We start from the raw sequence: 26,463 nt of genomic DNA, 5'->3' as shown, positions 1-26,463 counted from the left end.
AATATTGTAGCCACTTCTTCAGCTCAATAAGGTGCATGCTGATTGAAAATCGGGCATGGGTTTAAGAACAGGTGACTCTTTTTACTAGGTTAGAACATTTTCCCACTGTGTCTTTCTTTACTTCCAAATGTAATAGGCAAATATCCTATAGGTTGAGGACTGCTGAGTAAGATTATATTTTTTGCCATTTCTCATTTGTCCATGAAATTTTTATTTATCATAAGATAAAAAGACAAAAATAAATACTCTGCTGTATTTCTCCTTTTTCTCTGCTTTAATGATAAATCATACGTGGGAGCAGAATCTTAAAGGTGTTTATCATAGACATGAAAGTTACTGCTTGCTATTGTCACATAAAAGTACTACCGAAAGGGGTTTTTCCTTCTTCCTTGAGAAAAGGTAAAAATCTACTCAATAGATTTAATAGACTCCCAGTCTCCCTGACCTACTCAGCTGCCTTCTGCCCGATTGGGGAATGAACCCACAACCCGGGCATATGCCCTGACCGGGAATTGAATCGTGACCCCCTGGTTTTGATGCTCAACCACTGATTCACCACAGCCAGACAAATTTCTTGATTTTGAAAACACTGTTCAGGCCAAACAAAGTACCTCTGTGGGCCAAGCTCTATTATCTCAGCCAGGACCGGAGCAGGGGATTTTAATAAAATTTGAAGAAGTGGGGAAAGCTGTGGTGTATTTGTGACAGAAAGGAAAAAAAAAAAAAGAAAAAAAAAGAAAGGAGCTTTTAGAGCAGCCGTGGGCAAACTACGGCCCGCTGGCCGAATCCGGCCTGTTTGAAATGAATAAAACTAAAAAAAAAAAAAGACCGTACCCTTTTATGTAATGATGTTTACTTTGAATGTATATTAGTTCACACAAACACTCCATCCATGCTTTTGTTCCGGCCCTCCGGTCCAGTTTAAGAACCCATTGTGGCCCTCGAGTCAAAAAGTTTGCCCACCCCTGCTTTAGAGTGTGCCTATGATGCTTCTTCGATATTTGCAGGAAAACCTAGTGAAGGACAGTATTTTAAAAACAATTGCAGGTTGCTGGACTGTGTACTTTGGATGACTTTTTAGCTTTGAATTATTTGGGTCACAGTTCCTTATATAAGTGCCACATTTTTCCCCCTTATAAGCTACACAGAGGGTTGTTTTGTCACTCTACATTATATCTGAGCTACTTGTATCTCAAGGCAAGTAAACTCATCTTTAACTTGTTAATTAATAAAAAGGAAATAAAACTCACTGTGACTCATGCTATCAGACGAATAAACATATTAATCCCTGTGTTTTCAAGACTTCCTGGAAGGACAACATGGATGTTAATTTTAAAAAAATTATGATTTTTGGCTAGATTGTACCAAATCTGTTTCATAGCAAGAAAAAAAAGGAAGAAAAGGTTATGACAACATTGGTAGAAGTTGGTTTCAGCCAAGTTAGAATGATATGAAGTCTGTAAAACCTCCAATACAAAAGTATTTTTTTTTACCAGTCACAAATTTCTGCTACTTGGTAACTGTGATATCAGACCTGGTGTGGTGTCTCAAGTAGTCTTTTCTTTTTAAAAAATATACCACTCCTGACACCATACAGAAAAATGGATTAAAGACTTGAATATGACCTGAAACAGAAAAATAGAAACAGATAAATAGAAAAATACATAGGTACTAAACTTATGAATCTCGGTCCCAGAGGGGTCTTTGTGACCTTGACCCCAAGGCAAAGGGAGTGAAACAAAAATAAATGAATGTGACTAACTTCAAACTAAAAAGCTTCTGCACAGCAAACAAAACCACCAACAAAATAAAAGGCAACCAACCGAATGCTCATACAATTCACCACCAACAAAAAAAAAATCCAATTAAAATAGGCAGAGGACCTGAATAGAAACTTTTCTAAGGAAGCTGTACAGATGGCCAACAGATATACTAAAAAATGCTCAACATCGCTAGCTATGGTGAAATGCAAAGCAAAACCACGATGAGATACTACCCCACACTCACGACAATGCCTGTTTCCAATATGACGATAAATGTTGAAGGGAATGTGGAGAAAGGGAACACTTGTACACTGATGGTGGGAATGTAAACTGTTGCAGTCACTATGGAAACCAGTATGGAGGTTCCTCAGAAAATTTAGAGCTACCATCTGACACAGAAATCCCTTTTCTGGGTATCCATGCAACAAAAATTGGAAACACTTATTCTTAAAGATATATGTGTCCCTATGTTTATTGCAGCATTATAGTCAAGTAGTCTTAGGAATAATTCTTACCTGTTAGTGGGCTGCAACGGAGTTCTTTCTCCTTCAGCACATTAGAAAGGATTGGATAAACTGAGTGCTTCTCAAACTTAATGAGTAGATGAATCACGGCAGTGGTTCTCAATCTTGACTGCACATTAGAATCACCTGGGAATCTTTTTAAAATCGTGATTTCTGGGCCTCATCCTCCAGAAATTCTGTTTCTTTACTAATGTTGTGGCCCCACCCCATAACAAAGAAACAGAATTTCCGGAGGATGAGGCCCAGAAATCAGGATTTTAAAAAGATTCCCAGGTGATTCTAATGTGCAGCCAAGGTTGAGAACCACTGACCTAGGGAGAGGTTGTAAATTGGTCTGGAATGTAGACTGTAAATTTGCATCTTTAATCAGCTCCCAGGTGAAGCCTAAACACAGTTTTAGTAGCAAAAAACTAAAGGATGAATAAAGGTAGGGAATACAGTGTATGGATGTAGAAGACGTATGTTTTTATGACCTGCACAGCATTAAATCCTCTTTTCTGGCAGTAGCAGACTTTTACTTTGAGGGGAACATTTCCTCTCCATGATTTGTTCATGCAGTCCAACCACCTGTGACAGAGTTGGATCTATAACTCAAGCCTGGCCAATTAGCACAAGGGAACAGGTGACTCAAGTAATTCAATGATTTTTCAGACCCTGGCTGGAGAGCTACTGGAATAAGGCTTTCTTTGCAGGTTGTGCAACTGGAGCTTCTAGTGACCATCCGGAAAGGGGTGCCTGCCTGAGAATGAAACCAACACAGAGGAGGCAGGAAAAGAAAGATTCCTAATGACATCTTTTGAGTGCCTGAATTCATTGATGCCTGAGCCATACTCCTGACTAGTTGGTTACTCAAGTCAATGAATTTGCCTTTATGCTTAGCGAATTTGATTTGAGTTTCTGTCACTTGCAACAGATAGCCTTCTGCCAATACAGTAGTGAAAGGGTCTGACACATGGTAGGAATTTAGCAGATAATTGTAGCCTTCTCTTTACAATTTTTCTTTGCTTGGATTGAACAATATGTATTGCATTTCTATACAAACAAGGGATATATATATACACACACACACACATACACACACACACACAATTTTTCCCAGAGAAGAAACAATCTGAAACTATAAATCTGATGACAAGCAATTTTATTTTGCAAAACAATCACTATACAGCAACAAATACATTTGCAAATTTTGATTGAAAAACATGAACTAACTACAATCAGCCATTGAAGAAATGCCTTTCTATGGTAACAGGCTCTAGAGTTATCAGAAGAAAGAAACCCCCCACAGATTTGTAGCAGAGTGTTGGAACCTTGGAATCCCAGCATACAGAGTATACTTTTTGTTGATTTTTTTTCTTTTTGCTAAAGTTGAAGTAGATTTTCATGATTGACAGTTTTTGAGCTTAAAAATAAGCCTGTCCTGGCAGAGGGACTTGGCCTCAACCTACACACAGAGGCTAAACTCCTAGGCCTAGAAAAACAAACATCAATGCTGATTTTACCACATCGATCTTGGAAGGAGTGCCTAGAATTTGCCTTTCCAAGCCATGAATCTACTTTATTTATTTATGTTGGCTACTTAGACCATGAATAGTTTATTTACCTCCTTTTTGGGGCATGAGACATATGAGAAAAACTATAATTATAGCTATGCCAGAATTAAGCACATTGAGATTATTTCTTTACTACTACTGACATGTTATATTTTGGTTGATGATCCCATTTCTTGCTGTACCACTAACAGGAGTGTCTGAAGAAGCCAGCTACCATTAGTACAGTCTTCCATCTAAGAAAGTTCTCTCTTTGACCTTCTTCAGCCACAGGTAGTTGGTGTTACACAGGTGTCTTGCTTGTGGGTGGGATTTCAGCCCATCACCCTGCTGGAACTCAGTAGGAGGATCCAGAGAGAGTTGGTTCCTAAATGAACATGGCCTTTGAAACTCATCATAAACTCGGATCTTTCCTGCATCGTTATAAGGTACCCAATTCTTGGCTGCAGGTGACCCAGAGAGGGTGAGTTCATTGGAGAAGTTGGCCTTTTAACTCTTCACAGCTCTGGATTACTTATGTCTCCTTTAACAGGTTCTCAAAGGCTAAAGCCCAAGAGAAACTGGCATGAATAGATCTAGAACTGGAACTATGAAGCTTTAGTTTCTAGATCAGCGTATGGATGTCCCCACAAAAGTGGTGTTCAAAAAGCTTAATTTGTGTCGTTAACCTTGAGAGTGAAGGCAAGATGGGTTCCACCACTTATCCCCATAAGAAGACATTTATCCTGTGTTTCTCTCTTTTATTGGTACAAAGATTCAGGTTTTTCATTGTTGTTATTAACATTATAGAGAATCACATTTCCATACAAAGGAAGAGCATTTACTCATTATAATTTTTCTGTGGTTTGAAAAAACATTTGTTTTAAATGCCAAATCTAATAACGTAATGCTTTACATAAATTTTATTTTAGACACGTATTTTTAAGAACCTGAATTTTAATATGTAGAGATGTTCTTTATTGTTAATTTTTATAAAAAACTTAAACCAAGTTGAAAAAAACAAACATGTTTCACTTGTTAAAGTTGTTCTTTCTACCGAACTTCAATCACTATCTAACACTATCAAACATGTAAGAAAATACCATAAGTTTCCACACGACTATTCTTTCTTCTAGTTTCTGATGCATTTCAAGGGAAGCTGATGGATAAAATGCCAGATTGGTCAAATAAATCTTCACAGTAATTATTAGGCAGAAAATAGACACATCCATTGTCCTACTCAGTAGTTTCTATCTTTTTTATTGTTATATGAAGTCACTGACTTAAATATAGTTTCTGACATGTTTGCCTATGTAAAACCTTTTCTTTGAGAGTAAATGGTGCACATTTGCTCCTAGAGTTTCTTACTGTGGATGTCACATTGGTTCTAATATTCAACGAGTCACAAAATGTCACCTGTATCTTTCTGTTATTGCATTTCTTGAATTCTTTCTCAGATGCTACTATTCTTCCTTTTTGCCTTACCCACGCTCATTATTTCTTCCTTTACATTCATAAATTGGTTTGGCTCAAATGAATCAAACACCTACCAGATCATTTGCTTGTAACTGTTCATAATCCAACCTACCAGCCCTGAGCAAGAAAATGAATAGATAAAATACTAAAATGCACCCATCCAGCCTGGTAACTTATTGCCTTATTCAGGCCTTTGACTAATTCATTGTTTCTTCATAAGTCTAAGATGGGTGATTTATGAGAGGAATTAATTCACTGATTTGTGATTTCTAGACTGTATATAAAGTCAAACAGTATTATCTACTCATAAGTAATGCTAAGTCATACAGTATTCCTTTAAGCAGTGTTGGAGTCTTGAATAAAAATGATTTTGACATCTGCATCTCAAGCATTTTGTAGCTATAGCTTCTCAAAACACTGTATTTTTCCTTTCTGATCAAGGGATCTTTACTTTGGGGAAGGAAGCCAAATCTCTTCTGTCAGGTAATTTGATAAGCAGGTCCTATTTGGAAGAATGGGATAACATGTCCCAAATTCCAACTGTTAGTTTCAACTTTAGCAAATGGAAAAAAAAGGGAAGAAGAAATATTAATAAGTCTTTCATGAATGATTACAGAAATAAAAAAAAACCCAAACTATTCTGTGATTCAAAATAATTGAAATCCATAATTTTAAACCAACAATCTGTAAACCCTTTTATGTATAGCTGGACTCACCCCCACAAACTCCATGTTAGTGAAAACAAAGAAAAATAAAATCTTCTAGCATCACGGGAGAGACTTGGATCTGGCACTATAACAGGGTTACAGCTTTGAGTTGTTACAGAAAGCAACTTCATGCTAAAACTTTTTGTCTTTTTAATGTATTTTTTTTAAATAGGGAAAGAACCCTGCTAACATCTACTTTCACATACCTAAAATTGCAACACCAAAGGGTGCAGGAGACACAGATACTGTGAATAAGGAAGTATAATATTCAAGTATATGAGGAAGTATCACAAATGGCCACAGAGAAATATATATATATTTATATCTATAATACTGTATCAAACAGATGGAAAGGGGGTGTGAAACTGGTAGTGTGGACACAGATCTAGCTGATAACTGACATTCTAACCAGACACGAGTCCATCCGAGTGCAAGTGCTTCATCAAGAGAGCACTTCCGCACCACTTCCTCAACCACAGCTCAAATGCTTCGAAGCTATTTTTTAATTAGTTAAATAATTTATTGAATTGACTTATACTCTGATATAATTATCCAGGTCCCAAATGTTAATAACTTAATTGAATCTTTCTTCCCATTTATACAAAATAACACTTAAAAAAAAAACACACAACCTTATTTCTTACATGCTCTTCCCTTCCTGCCATCAGACTCCTTGATTTCTTTTGAACTGGCAATAAGTTACAATGTGAAGCTTTTATCGTTTCACCCACCCAGCAATAGAATAATAGTGAGATGAGCAGCTTGGATGTTAACAAGGCCTTTCAGAATGTAGTGGATAGCCTTCAGGCACATGAAAGGTGAAAATGCAATTTTTCAAATAATAATACTCCATGCAAAACAGAGCAGAGCAAAAATAATCGTCCAATTGTACTTAGGTAAAGCCAGTGTCTTCCTGTTGCAAATGGAAATCAAGTCAATTTCTGCATATGCTATTCCTGTTTTTAAATATAAAATTGTAACAATTACTAGAGTTTGGGAATGAGATTATATTTATTTTATGGTTTGTAAAGAATAAACATAACACCTGCTCAGAGCCCACTCCTGCCAAGAGCTCATGCCTAAATAGTATTACTTCAATGCTAAATGAGAAATATTCACAAGCCCTGCTTAGCGAGTGCAGCAGTGACATCCTCGGCCAGGGTGGCAAGCTGAGGGGATTCCAGCAGGTTGATGCTTCCCGAAGAGGAGACATTGCTGAGTCGCCTCGGGGATGCCACGCTGGATCTGCCTGGGGATTGCGTGATGATCTCAGCCCCGTGGTCCACACGGGCCTTAGCGTGCTCTCTGAAGTTCAACTTCTGGCTGTCAATCTGTTTAAGACAAGCATCAGTCTTTGTTAATTCAAGCATCTTAACTAACCCCTAGATCTTTTTCTATATCCCAGAGCTAATGTGAATGTCACTTCTACTCAGCTCTGCCATCCCCACTTCCCATATGTTCAGGTCTTTAGCCTTGGACCCATGTTGATAAAAACAAACAAAAAAAAAGGCGAGAGCACTCATGACCTTGTTTCTTACCTTGACATTTCCACCTCCGGGTACATGGTGAGCATTGTCAAGCGAACCGACTTTAGCTTGGGCCTTTTCTTTGAAATCCAGTTTTACACTCTCAATTTTCACACGTCCACCACCTATGTGAGGAGAAAGGCTTTAAAATCCTTGCTGAAATGAAATCTTCTATTAGTGGTGACTATTTCCCCAAAATGATTACAGTGGATAGACCATTGTAAACCACAAGCTCGATTAGCTCTACTAGCCTCTGACCATAGATGTGGAAAAAAAAATCTTAAAATTTCTAGTCCATACCATTTTCCCCATGTCACCCAAGATAATGACATCTTTTTTGTACTATTATATGGATTGCTTTACATATTAATACCTTTCTCCTCTATCCACTGTAACATAAGATATCAGAGGGGCTTCTCTTATCTGTATAATAAATAATCTGTGACTGCAGGTGCTGACCTGTTTCCTTCATATTCTCTATAGATATTCCACATTCCACAGTAAACTGGTGAAAATCTTGCTGTTGTCAAGGATCACTGTGCTAACACTTCTTTATGAATTTAGTCATCTGATTCAGTTATTACAGAAGAGCTAGATTTAGGAATAGGTGGGAGTTCACGACAATAGCCTTTTATACCAGTAAATCTCTGCACAGAATATTTCCTTGTCTATGTAAAATTTTTCTGTGCATCAAGACCCCAGGTAAATTTGAATAATTGTATACTTACTGTCTGGAATTAAAGAACACAATATTTTCTTCTGTATTCTGGAAGAAAATAGGCAGTATGGCCAAAAATCTCAGTCATACTGTTGACAGGGAAGTACAAAGTCAGCTAAGTGTTTGTAGGCCTGAGTTATAGACGGGGATTATGAAGACAGGCAGAATGGGGCCATGTCCTTGCTGCCTCATGAATGACAGAGAAGCTAAAGCCAGGGTAGCAGTTCTGAAACTAGTAATAGAGACTCCATATAAGTAATTTTAATTCCTTGACTTGTTTTATGAATACCCCTTGCCAAAGCAAAGCCTGGTTTCTAGACATGTTTCTAAGGCATTTATCAATTTTAATGAATAAATGTTTTTCAGCTAATAAATCTTTTTAATAATCTTCTCCTGATCAGCATCTTACTGGGCTTAATTGTTCTTACACCTTGTTTCTGGTAACATGTGAGACGATGAATGGGAATACTCTAATACCTGGTTTAATTAAGATGATAAGCATAGATTATTAAAACCAATTGCTTCTTCATGTTATTCTATAATACAATGATACATAAAAATTATATCAAAATTTCTCAAGAAAATTACAAATTTGATAGTTGTCCATTATTTACACATGAGTGGAGGTGGAGTTTAGCAAAAATACATGTAATATGTGCTACTCAGAAAAACAACTCAAAATATGTTAGAGTCACATTTGAAAGAGGGAAAAAATCCTTAGGAATTAAGAATATAAACTCTACTGTAGAGCACTAGTCCCATGACATATTCTAGAAAATCAAGAGGTCCATAGTCAAATACGTTTGAGAAGCATTTATATTCTGCTGAGAACGTGCAGTTCTTATTGACCTACTAAAGGATCTGAGAAATTCAACAGATAAATAAAATTCTTCAGCTTTGCTTACCCACAATCCTTATTTCACTTAATGTAGAAAAAATAATCTCATGAAAAATCGTTGGAAATGCTGCGTTAAGTCCATGTAATTATGTATGAATACATGGTCCAAAGCATTTTATAGACTACATATTTAGAAAGAGCTGCAATAAGCATGTTGAGTACATAGAGATAAATGTATCCTGTAATTTTTAACCTGTCCTATGATATACGGCCTATTTTTGGTAATTGAGTTTACTTGTCCAAATGAAGATGTCCAAATTTCTAACTTAAGTTTCTCTATATAAAAGGATTAAGTATCAGGACATTGAAAAGTCCTTCCAATTGGGTATTTCACAACAACAAAACCTTTGCCTGTCAACTTCTTGAATCCAATACAGTGGGGCCTTGATTTATAAGTGTCCCGACTAACGAGTTTTTTGAGATAAGAGCCGTCTCTCGGCCGATTTTTTGCTTTGAGTTGCGAGCTAAAATTCGGGTTATGAGCCAGCTTCAGATACCCCACCGCTAGCTGGCGCAGCGAACGTCACAGTGAACGCCACAACATCAGCCCCGCATCACGTGTCATTGTAATGGTGAAAATTGATTTGACATACGAGTAATTTGAGTTACGAGCTCCGTCACGGAACGAATTAAACTCGTAAGTCAAGGCCCCACTGTATAATATTCCTCAAGCTACTAAAAGCATTTACTTACCTGGCCTGTGGCGGATGTTCTTCAGAGAGCCACATTTGGATGTCACATGGCTTAGGTCTATCTTCTTAGTAACAATCTGTACCTGTGTGAATCACATAACAATGCTTAAAATAGTTTAGATCTGAACAAACCCCCTAAGTTCATACATCAAATCTAGAAACATGTACAAACTCACAACACACTACAACATATCCAGGAACCCAAACTGAAGTACATACAAAACATAGGGCAACATAATCTCCCACATGTCCTCCCACATGTTTGGTTGGAAAGAAGGACCCAAGCGGGAGAAAATCCTAAAACAGAAGATTGTATTAGTAGGAAACAGATCATGCCACAAAGGGGACAGAAACACCTGGATTAATAAGGCAAGAATGAAGCGACATCATGTTAAACCTTTCCATAAGCAAAGAGCCAAGTGAAGAGATAGATTATTTTTTTCAAAAGTGATTTTTACATAGAAGTGAACAACATTGCTCAAAGATACAAGAAGAACAGTATTGCTTTAAGATACATGAAGAAGAAAGCTGTAAACATACTTTTCTAAAACATTATGTCTTAGCTAAATGGAATTTTTCTTGTGCCCCAGATTATTGAGAACAGCATTTTTTTTTCTTTTTGTGTTTTGTTGAAATTATTTCCTCTCCCAATATTTAGAATAGTGCTTCTCCAAGTGTGGCTCATGGTGCATTTGCATCAGAAGTATGTGGGGATTACTAAAATGGATGCTGTGGAAATGGGGCCAGGGACTCTGTGTGTTTGAATAAGTGATTCTTCTCTAGAGGAAATTTTAAGATTATTGTTTTGGAGTTTGGGAGCGCACCTACTTATTTTAAGTTTATTATTGATCTCAATTTATCCTTTTTTTACTTAGGTATTTTGGGTCCGCCTTCTGATCACTTCAAGTTATTTACTTGGACTGATACTGTTTCTGTGAAAGTACCAGGTGGTGAGACTAACAGTTAGGCCAACAGGGAGGAAGGCAACCATATCCATATAAACAGTGACCCTGAGGCTTAGCCCAGAACTCTTGGAGAAGCCCAGCAAACCTTGCTATGGACTTCCCATGACAGGGAAATTTTTATGCTCAGTGGATCAACTTTGAACATCAGGCGACAGTTCCTGATAGAAGTCACTTGCTCATCTCTCACTGCTTGACTCCATCTCTGTCCAGCTGAGGAGCAAGGAGCCAAGAGTTATTAGACAGGTGAGAATTCTGGTTTTTGTACTCTAAGTTATTGGAGTTATAGATGGCCAGAACCTAAAGTTTAGGTGCCAGGATCTGGCTTGAGTTTGCCTGTTTCAATTCTCCCTCATCTAAGTTTGAGAGACATGGATTCATCTTTCCTTTCCTCTCAGGATATTATGTCCACTCAATTTAAGAGACAGGAAAAATACCATTAAGACATGTATACTGGGACTTGAATCCTTTCACTTTGAATTAGAGATGACCCATACTTCACCAGTTTTGCGTTATTCAAGGGACTTCTAATTCTCATGAATGATTTAGCACAAAAGACTGACATCACATACTGGGTATTTTAAACTATATCAGTCTTTGCCTCAAGAGTAATTTAAATGGAGCTAGAAAAGTGTGTGCCCAGGTGACTTCTGCAGGGGAACAGAGATAGCGTGAGGAAATGCCTTGGGGCCAAAGGCCAGCAAACAAAATGGGCAAGTGAAGTGGGTTTTCCATCCCCCTGAAAACCATAGTGCACTCCATTAAGGTTTTGTTTCTTCAAACGAAAGCAAGAAATGTGCTGGTGATCTTAAAGGGAAGGATGAGAAACCCACCACCAAAAACGCAAGGCTGAGAAGCTCCCAGATCAAGGGGACACGTGGTGCAGCAACAAGGCGGAGTGTGTTGGGAAGGAGGCAGGAAAGGAGACAGGGTGCTGGCTGTGCAGATGGCTCCACGCAATCAGGACAGCTTTCTAACAGAAGCTTCTACTTACATTTCCGCCCCCAGCAGAATGTTTGATGTTATCCTTGGAACCACATCTGGACTGAACCTTGCTAAAATCGATCTTCTTGTTTAAAATCCTAACCTAAAAGGAATTGGAGGTAACTTCATTGTGCATTTTTCTTTCAACAGGCTGGGTATAGGGAACCAGAATGGGTAGCGCCAAAAAGGCTCCAAACTCCCTTCCACCTACATAATCATTTAAGAGAAAAACGAGCACTGGAACTAAGGAGCAGATCTATCGTATACAAATGAGCCTCTCTTGTTCTGCACTCCCAAGGGCCAAGTGCTCCAGAGCCTTCTGTATCCCAGTTGTAGGCAGGTATAATATGGAAGCAATTAGAGGAAGAGAAAATGAAAACTTGGATCATCTGGGGGGAGGAGGCTTCCAGTACTGTGGGCAACAGTGAGACTCAGGTTTACTCTATGGAAGGTCCAGTAGTATAGTTCAGCGTAGTTCAGCCCAGGATCCAGAAGGATACGCCAGTGCCCTGCCTGCCTCTCTTTAACCCTGACAGCGTCAGCCATCACCATTATAAATCATCTTGACTTAACTGTATTATTGGGTCACATAGCACAGGGTCTAGTGAATGCTACAGGTGAGGGTCCTCATTCATTCAGGGGAAGGACCCCTGGTCTCCTAAGAGGGTCAACAAGGAGGCTCTGGGCCTTCCCTGAAGGCGTGGCTCAGTGGCCTTTGAATGCCTCTCTGAAAGCTGCTCATAGGTAAACAGGCATTGCCCTTGGGTGGTGGGTGTAGAAGCATTCTTTCTATTTGCAGAAGGTAGAAAACCAAAAAACTTTAGTTAGCTGACTTGTATGAGGTCAGGTAGTCCAGGCCATGGGTAGGTCCAACAGATTTGAGGTTAGGTGTTTTATTTCTATTTTCAGGAAGTTCAGTTTTATCTTGAAGACAATAGCAAATCCAGATCTGGAAAGATATTACTCTGGCATAATATAATGTGCAAAGTAAAACTCTTGTGACTTCTTTGATGTGTCTTTTGAATTCTGCATGTTGTAGAGGGCAGATAAGCTAAGTTAGCACAGAAAGAAAGGTTTATTTTTATTGTTTGGTTGGTTGGTTTTACTTTTTCTAAAGCTACTGTTCTTCCCTTCCCCCAATAGCGTAAGAGAAATCACATTTTCAATGCTTTATGGGACAGTTTATCCTCTTATTTTTTTAAAAAAAGCTAAATAAATTTATCTTAGATATACAGCTGTGTTACATCTAGTATTACATCTCTTGATCTTTTAAAAAAGGATAAAAAATTGCAAGAGGACATGAATCCTGACTATTTTTAACTAGACAAAGCTTAAATCACAGTCCTGCCTAACTAACACTGACAAGATAGCTGTCCCTTATAGGGAAATATCATTGGCAACTCTCATTGACAGCCCAAGGGAAGGGCCTCTTGTCAAAAATCTGAACTCAGAAGACGTGATGATTGGGCCACACTTTAGGGCATAATAAAAATTTCAGTTTCATAAAAGGGGGTATATCGCACAGCCTATATCTAACAATAAGTGTAGCTGTAAGCTCAGAATTTCATATAAACTATGATACACATACCTTTGAGTCAATAAAGACCATTACATTTCAAACCACAAAAATGTATTTTAGAAAGGAAATAATTTATTATGCCTAATAATACTTTTAATTTTTATCCATGAAGATCTAATTATTTGGCAATGAAATAGAATTCATCTAAGCCAGTTTTTTCTCTCATCCTTAGGAATATAGAAGGTCTCATATTGCATTAACAAACTTTAAATTAGAAATCATTAGAGTACCAATCAAGACACTCATTACAAAGTGATCACAAGCCAAATGTTAACTCTAATTAACTTGCTGCAAAAATGGAAATTCTAAATTCGGCTGCAAGAATCTGACTCTAACATTTAATCAACTTTTTGACAATTTTTCTGATTGCCAAAACAAGTTATTCAAACCCAAAGGCATCACACACATTGCTAGCATTATTTAGAGATTAAATCTTAAAACTTAAATGTCGACTTCTGTTGATTTTTTCTGGTTTTCTAGATAGTCACAGATTTTCTAGTGAAACAACTAGCTGACTCTTTTCCATGGTAGACTTTCTTAACCTATGTCAGCTCAATCTATAATGTGAAGCCAACCTTTGACATGCGTTAATGGCACATTCTTTACATATTTCCATATTTGCAATAGCTTCATAGTATATTGCTTTTGTCTAAAATGTGGCCAAGTATGACATGCGCCATCTTGCTTGATGGCTAAGTAGACAAAACAAAACCCCTTTGCTCAGTATGATTTATCCTCTAGCTTGACAACTTGCACCTGAGCACCCACCTTGTCTGTGTGACTCACATTTATGCCTTAGAAAAATTACAAAATACTTCATGCCAAAGATCTCTAAGATCATTTGCATTAATTAACACTTAGAGAGCTAATTCCACAAATACCAGCACTTGTCACAAACCTTTCCATAAAATAGAAAAATAGATGGCTGCTGTGAAGGATAAAGTTTTGGCAATGAAATATAATTACCCTTCTAGATTAGTTTTGTGTGTGTGTGTGTGTGTGTGTGTGTGTGTGTGTGTGTGTGTGTTTAAATGAGAGAGTTGAGTATTAATTCTGTCTGTTCCATGGAAAGATCTAAATCAAATTCCTTTCTTTGAGAATTTGCATTGAAATTTTGTTTTCCTAAAGCATATGTCAACAGAAAATTATTTTAATATTTTAGAGACTGTCTAAAACTATAAATAAAAAACTTCTATTTGGCAATTTAACTAATTTTCTATATTCATGATATGGAAGAAAAATATTTGAATAATCATTACCCAAGTGAACTCTATAACACATTTTAACTTTTATTATTTTCTTTTATTAAAAGTTTTACTTGAACTATTAATGCAAAATGGGGTGATCTGAAAGAGAGGCAATTTTTTCTTCTGCATACTTCTCAGTGGAAGTGAAATCAACTGGATCATCTTCCTAAAGCTCTGCCTTATTCAAAATTCTCTCCAACTCCCTATTTCCAATTAAATGCATCAATGTTTCTTAGCCAGGAAGCCAGGGTTCTCAGCAAATCTGATTTTTGAGGCCTCTCTTAATACTTTACATTTTGGGCCAGATTGTGTTTATACTTTCAAGTTCATCCCCATGCTTTCTTTACATTATTATCTCTTGCTAGTAGAACCTGTAACAGATCATCTTTCAAGGTTCAGCCCAATCAGTCCAGCCACAGCAGGAGACTGGCAAAAAAGGATTTCAATATCATAGGAAAATATTTGTGACTTAGTTGCATACATAGTTGAAATTACTATCATATTCTGAGGCAAACCATAGATATGAGATCTAAAAGTGACCTTATAGTCTATTTATTATTTATTTTTTATTTTTGTTAATCCTCACCCGAAGATATTTTTCCATTGATTTTTAGGGAGAGTGGAAGAGAGAGAGAAAGACAGAGGGAAACAGCAATGTGAGAGAAACACATTGATTGGTTGCCTCCTGCACGTGCCCCGACCAGGCTCGGGCTGGGGAGGAGCCTGCACACAAGGTATGTGTCCTTGACTGGAACTGAACCCGAGACCCTTTGGTCCACAGGCTGATGCTCTATTCACTGAGCCAAACCAACTAGGGTATAGTTTATTTAAATGAGATGGTGCTATATACAAAAACAGGTTTTATTTTGTTGCTTCTATTCTACAAATTAAGAAATCTGAGGATGTAAGAGGTCAGTATCTAAGGTCATGCAAAATTTAATAGAAAAGGGGACCAAGAACTCAGCTCTTACATCCTGGTCCAATATTCTTTAAGACAATATTCACTGTGGTCTAAACAGGGGAAGTTTCTTTGGGTAACAATTGTAATGGCATTAGGCATTCATACCTATTCAACAGTCACTAGAAAGAATGCATCTCACCATGCATATAAAATACTACATTCAATGGAGCGTCGGCCTGCGGACTGAAGGGTCCCAGGTTCGATTCCGGTCAGGGGCATGTACCTGGGTTGCGGGCACATCCCCAGTGGGGGGTGTGCAGGAGGCAGCTGATCGGTGTTTCTCTCTCATCGATGTTTCTAACTTTCTATCTCTCTCCCTTTCTCTCTGTAAAAAATCAATAAAATATATATTAAAAAAATACTACATTCATTCTACTTTCAACAAATATTTTATTGAGCATCTACTGAATACTGAGAACAAAATGGACCTCATCCCTAATTTTATAGAGCTTATGGTCTAGTAAATGGGACAAGATCAGCATTAAATAACCATACAATGGAATGTTTAATTACAAATGTGGTGAGAAGGACTGGCTATAGTATGGAGTATATATTCAGATAAAAGAAAAGATGAAGGGAGACCATTTAACAACTACTGTAGTGACATCAACAAGAGATAAGGTAACCTGTGCTATAGTGGTGCACAATGTAATAAGAGCTATTTGGGGCATCAAATCATTAGTTCTTCAAGATGGCCAGGATATGGGATGAGGAAAAGGGAGATGAAAAGATGACTCAGATTTCTGATTTGGCAAAAGAGTCCTACTTTTTGAATAAGTGTAATAATATTAAAAATAATAATTCAATGTGAACTTTCCTTGCTGTTCCTAGAACCTGCAAGGCCTGCTTCTACCTCAGGGCCTTTGCATGTGTAGTTTCTTCTGCCTGAAATACTCTTCCCCAGTTATTCATATGGCTTATTCCTTCACTTTCTTAAAGTCTTCATTCATGTGTGTAATGGGAGAACTTCTGTTTATTTTGTGAAAATATGAAAGACTATAAGAAGCTGAAAATCTCTGATATTTAATGTTCCTTAATTAATTTCTAAGAGAAATTAGACTGTTTTATTTTTAGAATGTAAGGATATTTCTTAGGTTCTTGTATAATGGATTTATCTAAATAAACATTTAAAAAAGATGCTAGGGTAACACCGACAGCGAAAGTAATAGGCTGAAAAATTCTACAAGAGTTTTTAAGTCAAAGATGAGTACTGTTGAACAGGAATTTCTTGCTTGGATATGTCTCCATCTTTAGCCCAGCTGACCTGAAAATGATTGACTGCTCCATGCATGAAGTATATAATTCACAAGGCAATCCATCAACTCCACAGAAATGGCCTTGCAGAAGTCATGATCCACCTAAGTTCTCTATCCAATAATCTGTAAATTATGGCCTTGTGAAACTACCTCATTAGTAACTTTCAACTATCATAAGGGTAAAAAAATATGCAGTGTATACTAATCTTCATAAGACTGATAAAAACAAGAAACCTGTCAAAACACTTACGCATATTTCATATAAATAAATGTAAATAAATAAATAAATACATAGAAAAGGTATAAAGTGCCATTCATTGAGTTGTTGCCTAAATGTTTTTATGCCATGCATTTAGAGAAATTATTTTTCCTAACTTTGTTTAATCAAGTAACTGTGTTCTTAAAAAGTAATGTTATTGATTCTAAAATTTAGATTTAATGTAGATTAGGGAGCTAACTACATTTAGATAGTTTCAAATCAATGCACTTAATAAGATAGTCTTACCTTTGTCTTAAGTTAAATTAGCCAAGGTCATGGTCTACACTGAATCCAGGATTGTATGTATTCTTTCCAATAGAGTGAATTTGTTTCAGCTAAAAAAGATGAACTTTATTGCTTCTATCAGTCTCCTCATATCTTCAGCTAGGTTATCTATGACATTGGCATTGATTTGCCTCACTGAACTAAGCCATTGAGCAGAACAGCCTCTTGCCAATAAAAGACAGGACTTTAAAAGGAAAGATGATGGCTAAGAGCACAAAACCTGTACATCTAGAAGAGCAAAAAATGTACAAATTGGGGCAAATAATAAGGCTTCTCAACTTGAAAAGTTGTTGAATTCCCAAGACAATTAATCTTAAATAGGGTTCTAGTACAATTGTATTCATCAAAACCATATAGACTGTCTATTTATTATCAACATGAATATTCGTCCTTTGCAATGTTCGGGCAACCTCAGCCAGAGAAGAAACTTGGTAAAGCATGCTCTGATTTGGAGTGAACATGAGGAAATGGTAGAAGACATCATAGGAAATCCTTGGGGAAGAAGGAAGGAGGTGAAAGTGGAATCACTAAAATATAGTCAGATGAGCTCACAGTCAGGATCTAAAATAGAATGCTGTCAACTTATATCAGAAATGCAATTTTAATCTCTTAAGTTAAAATCCATAAGGCAATAGAGATACATTTAGAAAAGATCTGTTAGGCAACCAAATAAAAGTTTCTCTTACATGGTCACAACAATTTTTATCCAATAGTAACCATATTTATTAATAGAAATAAATATGTCCAGTGATTTTCATTATATTTTATAAGCTAGCTTTCTCAGATAAGTTCCAAACTCTTGGCCATAAATCAAACCAGTAACTCCATCTCCCTTTTTCTGTAAGAACTGTTAGCTTATATTATGAGGAAGGCATCATAATAATTAGTGGATTTTATACCTGGCAGCAAATACGTATTCATATGATTCTTACCTGCCCCCCTTTAGGCTGGTATTTGATGTTGTCTGTTGATCCAATTTTAGACTTGACATTCTTCAGGTCTGGCAGTGGTTGGTTAATAAGCCGAAGCTGCTTAGGAGTAGCAGGAGACTTTGGAGGAGTACGGATGATGGCGACTTTCTTCTCACTGGGCACCAAGATGGCAGATTTGGGGGTTCCTGGTGTGTGAGGGGTCCTGGGGTAGCTAGGGGTTCCAGGAGTGCCTGGGGTGCGTGAAGAGTAGCTTGGTGGGGTGCCAGGAGTGATGGCGGTTGATCCAGGGGTGGTGGGTGTTGAAGTGCCACTTTTTCCTGCTCTGCGAATCGGCTCTGACCCTATTTGAACAAATAAAAAGCAAAACCAAAAATTCAGCATTAAAAAGCTCTCCTCAACGTATCCTTCTTCTCACAATTGTTAGCATTTACAATGCATTAAGTTTCTGAAGTATTTAGAGTATCTATGAATCACAACGCTAAAAAATGTAAGCCTCCTCTTTTATGGTCATTACCTGGTACAGTTTTTTGAACATGTATTGCTGTCAATCCAAGAATAAAACTTGAGTTTTGCTGATTTTTCTTAATTCTATTATGAATGTGTCAAAAACTGTTTTTCAACCTGGGTAATCATTAAGGCATATGGATCTGCCATTAGTTGCAAAAAGAGTCTGCCCTTAATCTTATGTCGGTTCATATTTACTGAAGTTCCCTCAAATGGTATGCAGACCATTGCTCTGTGCAGTAACTTCATTCTGATATCCAGGTGGACATTCAATGTTAAACTGTGACTTAAATCACATACTTTTGGACTATGTAGAAAATTATTGGATTACGTTTCAGTGGTATCCCCTCATCTTATATTGAAGAGCACTGTTGAGTTACAATGTGTTTATTGAAAGCCATTCAATGTCAGACATTGTCTACAATATTGCCGGGAGCCGGTCCATCCTTGCTGTTTCAAGGGACCTGGCATATATGGCATACGGTTCTTAATATGTTTGCTCACCTTCTTGGTGCTGTGTTTTAACCAAGGTCACCTCTCCGAGAAAGGTTGAATCCCCAGGTAGGGATTTTCCCCTGAAGTTAGGGAGGGAATAAAACCCCTCAACTAAGTGCCAGGCGGGTAATTAATCCCTTTAACTACGAACAATCATGCTTAAACTACATAATCTTTTCTCCCTGGAATGGAGATAAGAAACGCCCTAACCTTTGTAATAGAGATTGATAGGATTGAATCAACTGGTATAAATACAGTTGTAACAAGACAGAAACACTCAGAACTCAGAACACAGAACTCATAAGACAGAAAGACACAGAACTTAGAACAGAATCAAGAAGACAGAATCTACTCGGAGCCTAGAGACAGAGCCTAGCGGGAGAACATGGCAAGGGATCCTGGACTGAACCTGACTACAGAGATTGGCAGGAGAACCTGACTGGAACCTGGACACTGAACCTGACTGGAGAGCCTGGACAGAACCTGGCTGGAGAACCTAGCGAGGGAACATGGCTACAGAACCTCGCTGGAGATCCGAAGCAGAACCTCTCTGGAGATCCGGGCTAGAGATCCTGGCTAGGTTGCAGATCAACTGAACACTGTCTCCATGCCCTTCCTTCTTCGCCGACTCCGTCCACACCTTTGGGGACCCCTGGACCTGCTGGGGTTGGACCCCGGCACAATATCATGTATTTTCTTTATAAGGAAAGTTGTCTTAGTTCTTAATACCAAAAAAAGTCCATTTATCTCCTTAGAAAACTAGGATGTTTTTAACATTATATTCACAGTAAATCTTGTTTCTGATTGTGTTTTCTCCTCTACCCTCATTACTAGTTTGGTAATTTGAAGTCAAATCAATAATCTCTCATGGCCAATTATTCAGGATATTGCAAGATACAATTTTTTTGGCCTCAATTTGACTTTAGCCTCACTTTATCATTTGACTCCTTTCCCCCATTTCTTACTATGTTTGCCTCATATTATCTTTTAAAATGTATTTTGAATGACATTTCAAACCTTTTTTTTAAAAGAATGATATAAATAAAAGTATACCTTACAAATTTCAAAACACTTTTGTGACCACCTAAATACCAACCAACCAAACAAACAACTAAACAAACAAACAAAAACAAAATACAAAAAATACAATAGCTAGAGGGACCTCTTATTATCCCTAATTTAAAAATGAGGACATTGAGGCTCATTTACCCAGACAATATTAAATTCTAGCTTCTTAATATTTTTTAAGTTTTTCTTTTTAAATATACTTTTTATTGATTTTAGAGAAGAAGGGAGAAGGAGAGAGAGATAAAAACATCAATGATGAGAGAGAATCACTGTTCGGCTGCTTCCTGCAAGCCCCCTACTGGGCATAGAGCCCACAACCCAGGCATGTGCCCTGCCTGGGAATTGAACCATGATCTCCTCATAGGTCGTCGCTCAACCACTGTGCAACAACGCCTGGGCTGTTTATCTTTTTCTTAACATAAAAATCTTTTCTCTTAGAATAATACATTGATTATACAAACTCTTTTGTTGTATTTTATAGAAAGGACATGATTTTTATTTTTTACTACTGAGTATGTGGTACTTTGTAAAAATCAATGAATCTTCCAGAAATCCTGTAGAGAGGATAAAGATATGACTCATTAAGTTTTTTTAAAAAATGTGTTTTATTGATTTTTTACAGAGAGGACGGGAGAGGGATAGAGAGTTAGAAACATCGAGAGAGAAACATCGACCAGCTGCCTCCTGCACACCTCCCACTGGGGATGTGCCTGCAACCAAGGTACATGCCCTTGACCGGAATCAAACCTGGGACCTTTCAGCCCGCAGGCTGATGCTCTATCCACTGAACCAAAACGGTTAGGGCAATGACTCATTAAGTTTAAAACCAATGAAGTGAAGAGGACATAGAATCATCTAATGTAATTGACCATTGTTGTATGAAGTTCTTCCTGAGAAGGGGGACAATTAATATTTGCTTAAATATTTACAAGTAGTGAGCTCCACAGAGCTTCTAAGACAATTGTGATGTATAGGCAACATAGAGCTACTCATTGGCCTAGGTTTAATTTCCTGGAGAAACAGAATAATTTTATTTCCTCTTTCAGTGAACAGTTTTCACATATTCATTGAAAGTTGCCCTATGTCCTTTTGGTTTTGTAACATAACGGCAAAACAGGTAAACTCTTCAACTAACAATATGAAATGAGATACGAAGAGACTGAAGTGATAAATTAGTGTGCATTCTGTGATTCTTATTGCTTTCAACAAAATCACATTTTGAGACCAGGATGATGCAACCACACCCAACTTGCCTGTAGCTTCTTTTCTACAAAGCTTGTTTCTGACCAAGTTTTGGATGCAGGCTTGAATCAATCACTATGTCCTTCTGCAGAACCGTATTTCTGCCTCAAATGTTTTCTCTATGACTTCCTCATCTCCGAATAACTCAGGTCTTTGAGGGAGAGGGATCTTCTCTGTATTATTTGTCACTGTACCCAGTGGGATCTGAACACAGGAGGTATACAATATGTTTTCTTTTTAAAATAGCACGAATTGGATTCAGAATTGATCCAAGTGTGCTGAGGTGTTTGTTTTTGTTTGTTTGCTTGACTTTATAGAGATTAAGCTGATGTAATATTTTGGATGTGAATAACAATTTTTACTAAAGATATTTTTTAAAATAAGAGTCATTGCTATGCTGTTAGAAAAAGGCTTTAAGCTTTGGAAAACTAAAGAATAAAGGTTTTGACTTACATCTGGAGAATGAGGGGGGAAATCACTAATATTATGCCATTAACACTGATGTTCAATAGATATAATCATTTTTTATTGCAATAAGTGATGATCTAGTCATCAAAATGACACATTTGAGTGTTTCTTATATGTTCTGAAATTTAAAAAGGTTAAATTTAAGATACAAAAACAACTAAAAAGGGGTGGGAGGGGGTGAGAGAGGTCAATGGGGGGGAAAAGGGGACATATGTAGTACCTTCAACAATAAAGATTTAAAAATTTAAAATATTTACAAGTTACTTTATTAAATGGCACCCCCATTTATCTTGTCAGCTCCTCAATGGCAATGTCTTTTCCTCCTTTGGGGCTAAACGAACTTCCGGTATAGCACTGTTCCTTTCAAATCTTTTCAATAGCTGTGCCAACTGCCAGAATATTCTTGTGTGCAGTTAAAAAGATGACAGGCAAACCACACTCTTCTAATTGTCCCTGTGCCTTTTAGCTATTGCTATGTAGAGATGAAACAAACCCTTTCCTTAGAGCATCAGTTAAGTTCATTATCAAATAATACAATGCAACATGCTTATGTAAGTAAAGTTAGAAAATCAAAATAGATTGACTCAGAACAAAAAAGCAATTTGTATTTTTTACATTTAAAAGGGCAGAGCACAGTGGCTTGAAGTTGTAGATTTATGGAGGAAGTACCATTTGTTTCCATAGCAACAAATAGAAGCATGATTCATGGTATACATTTAGGGAGTACTTGATACATTTGTCTTGTCTTAACACCCCCGGGGTTATGCCCAATTCCAACTCCAGATATCTGAGCTGAAGTCTTATCTCTGGAGATGACTAACTCTTAAATGCATTCTTTCCAATTTCATTTGAACACTTTATTTTTGCTAAGGGAAAAAGGGTTTTAATGCTTTCAAAGTTTTCCTAGCACATATTTCAAAGGATGTTAATAATACTTCATGAAGCTAAATGATGTAGAGCACAATTGCTCTAGTATAACAAACATTTTCATTGTAGACAAAAGCACTGTTTAAATGTCATGGTTACATTTCAAGTGGGCTAATTACTAAAAATTTAATAAAAAGTAAGTGGTGAAGTCAACTATAATGTGATAGCAGTGGCAATTTCCACCATTTTGTAATAGATCTTAATGACAGATACTATTTTTTCAAACGTTTCCACCATTTTGTAATGATTTTTAAGTTACAGAGATACTGTATGATTTTCCAAGGGATTCTATAGAGCAATTCTCTGGAACTTTTTTTTCCAAATAAATATAGAGAAGACTTTATGAGGACAGGTTGTGAAATGATCAGTGGGCTGACAACCAAATTCAACCACTTACTAGCTGTATAGCATTGGACAAGTTACACTTTCTAAAAGGTCAGTTTTCTCATTAGAAGATTTAATGAGGTTATTAATACCTAACCATTAGCTTTGTTAATTAAATTGCGTGGAAAATGTGTCTTAAGACTTTAGCATCTCCATGTCTCAATAAATGGTAGCTATTTTTGGTGTAATAGAAACATATTTGTGAAGGTAATTTGAACCCAGGCTTTACTGGATAGTCTCGGTAGCAACACAACTTATAAGTAGGTAATGAATGATTAGAACATTTTTATAGTCTTTACATACACGGTGATAACTACCAACCAGTACATGATGGGCCATCAGTCTAAAGAAACTGAAGCTCTGGCACAGAACATGCTCTGTTTACAGCCTGATTGCAAGGCAAATTCTTAACAAATTGAGCAGGATCCTAGGTTTTGATTGTTGACTTTCCAGTTAGATTTTAAGGGTTAAGTTTCTATAGCTATATATTTTCTAAACACCTGACTACAGGTTTTCTTAATTACTTCTTTCAAATTTATTTTTACTCTAAATGTGAAAGAAGAGGGAAATATATTCTGAGAAAAACAACTTTGTCCCAATCCCATTTAATGAATAACAAAGCAGTATGTACTCATTTCTTCCATGAATCGTTTTGACTCAAACAGCTCTTAGGACCCCTCAACAGTCTAAATTTCCTGATCCTCAGGATAAATGCAATCTGATTTTAAAGCATGTTTTGACAAATGTAAGGCATAAATACGTAAGTTCTGCTCTACTTATGGGATTTTAGAAACATGATTAGAAAGGAAGACAAACCAAAATAACCTACTAGTGGTCCGCCGTGCTGAAGAGGAGAAGGAACTGTTGAGAGAGAAGGAGTTCTCATCTCTGTCTCCCGATACAGCTCTCCGAGGAGGGAGGATGGAGGAGGGTCTTGGCAGAGATGAGCGCTTTTCTGGGCTCTTGGTTACTCCATCCTGATGGTGGGGCGGGAGGAGGGGGGGGGACAAAAGAACGTTGGATTCTTGTGAACCTTTATTTTTAATTATACAAGGTGGTTACATTGCTCTGGCTATTTTTCCTCCTGTGCTGATAGATTAATTTATTTAATACACACTACTGAATTTCACATGCTTATAAGCATTTCTACTTCAAAACTTAGAATTCATATTTGCCTAGAGGTTTTGTAAAAATGGATTACTTTGGATTTAGTGTTAATAATTGATTATGAAGTTCCAATCCTAATTGATAATATAGGCAAAATGAATTTACTCAAGTAATTTTAGTGAATTAATAATTTTACTGAAAAATCTACATTAGCATGATAATTTATTAATCAGAAAGGAATGGCAGTAGGGCATTGCATGCATAATATTCCTAATAATGACCCTTGCATACATTGTGCATTTATGTCATAGGAACTGGAAGCACTTTATATCCACTTATGATTTAATTCTCAGCACAAAAATCATATGCATTCTATAGCCAAGGAGACAGGTTTAATCAGTTTATATAATTTTTTCAAGTTGGTAGGTAACAGAGGTTAGTATTAAATCCTGATGTGTCTGATGCCAAATCCAAACTCTCTACTGTATTGTCTATATATATACAAACGCCTAAGCGATCATCAGACCATTCAACTGTTCAACCGGTAGCCATGATGCACACTGACCACCAGAGGGCAGACACTCAATGCACAGGCATGGAAACATAGATCAGACTGATGAATCTCAGAGGGAAGAGGGGAGGGGGGAGGGCGGGAAGAGATTAACCAAAAATTTTATATGTATACTAGAGGCCTGATGCATGGATTCATGCACCAGTAGGGTCCTGCAGCCTGGCCTGTGGGGATCGGGCTGAAACCATGCACCAGGCCTCCAACATCCCCTGAGGGGTCCTGAATTGCAAGAGGGTGCATGCCAGGTCGAGGGACCCTACCGGCCTCTAGTATATAATATAATTTGGTACTATTAGATTATGCAATATATATATTAGATTTATATATATATATATATATATATATATATATATATATATATATATATATATAATGCTACATGCAATATGTTTAATATATTTTGTTTGCATTTGAAATTTTATTAAATTTCAAATAAATAATAAATTAATAATGGGTGGTATACCTAGAAAAAGACATTTTCTAGTTTTTTAATGGTTAGACTATTCATAGCTGCTCAAGCTTTTAATTTGTATTTGTTTTTCATAAAGGCCTATTATTTACATGTCACCCCAGGCAGAATTTAAAGTGTTTGCTTTAATTCATTTATTGAATCCTGTCCTCTTCCCAAATTATATTCCTTTCTGCGCCTTTGACTGACCTGCTGCCTTACCTTGTTCCCTGATTCTGAGTATGGCAAACGGTCTGTGGAGCCCGCTGAGGAGGGCTGTATTAAAAAACTGTCAGAAAATGTAGTCCTTTTAGTTGGACTAGGGCAGGCTGAGCTGCATCTTGGGGACTTTGTGTTACCCTGTAAGGCAGGAATCTTTGACAAGGTAGAATTCTAGCCATGAAAGAAAACAAACAAAAGCACAAAATAAACCAAACTATGAAATAAAAGGAAAATTTAAAAATGTATAAACATATAAAAAATTAAATGTATATTTTAAATAAGAACACATGATAAATGGTTATAAATGATGACAAAGATGTATATTTATATGAGAATGAGAGATTTTCATTGAACACCTCTTTTAAACTTAGTAATACTCACATATGAGAATACAGATTAAAGTATTCTTTATGCATTCTATGTATAAAGTCTCTGATTAATCCATAGATCTTACATGATACTATCTTAGATGATACTATCTTGTGAGTTTGTTGGAATTGTTCCTTTGATAAACATAGCTCTTAAGATGTATATGTAACTAATATTGTGGTCACATTTCAAGAACTTTAGAACAAGGTACAAGCCCGGCCGGTGTGGCTCAGTGGTTGAGCATCGACCTATGAACCAGGAGTTCAAGGTTTGATTCTCGGTCAGGGCACATGCCTGGGTTGTGGGCTCGATCCCCAGTGGGTTGTATGCAGGAGGTAGCCAATCAATAATTCTCTCTCA

The 26,463-nt window shown here is 37.1% G+C and overlaps 1 protein-coding gene across 35 annotated transcripts in view; it reads right to left on the bottom strand.

Annotated features, from left to right (window-relative positions):
• Positions 1-3,411: 3,411 nt before the first annotated feature.
• The window catches only part of MAP2 (microtubule associated protein 2), a 243,415-nt gene continuing 220,363 nt past the window's right edge, over positions 3,412-26,463 (bottom strand). For 13 of the 35 annotated variants that reach the window (XM_059702963.1, XM_059702962.1, XM_059702971.1 and 10 more), the window contains 7 exons: positions 25,723-25,905; positions 24,216-24,363; positions 18,299-18,639; positions 11,790-11,882; positions 9,835-9,916; positions 7,538-7,650; positions 3,412-7,330 (listed from right to left, as the gene is read on the bottom strand). In XM_059702963.1, coding sequence (XP_059558946.1) covers positions 7,115-7,330; positions 7,538-7,650; positions 9,835-9,916; positions 11,790-11,882; positions 18,299-18,639; positions 24,216-24,363; positions 25,723-25,905 — 1,176 coding nt within the window. In that variant the 3' untranslated portion in view covers positions 3,412-7,114. The remainder of the gene's footprint in view (positions 7,331-7,537; positions 7,651-9,834; positions 9,917-11,789; positions 11,883-18,298; positions 18,640-24,215; positions 24,364-25,722; positions 25,906-26,463) is intronic. The other 22 variants (XM_059702981.1, XM_059702982.1, XM_059702983.1 and 19 more) reach the window with 5 other exon arrangements.

This window comes from Myotis daubentonii, chromosome 7 (assembly GCF_963259705.1).
Source record: "Myotis daubentonii chromosome 7, mMyoDau2.1, whole genome shotgun sequence".
NCBI classification, from domain to species: domain Eukaryota; kingdom Metazoa; phylum Chordata; class Mammalia; order Chiroptera; family Vespertilionidae; genus Myotis; species Myotis daubentonii.
The sequence above is the reverse complement of the archived record's forward strand: the minus strand, read 5'-3'. Positions and strand labels throughout refer to the sequence as shown.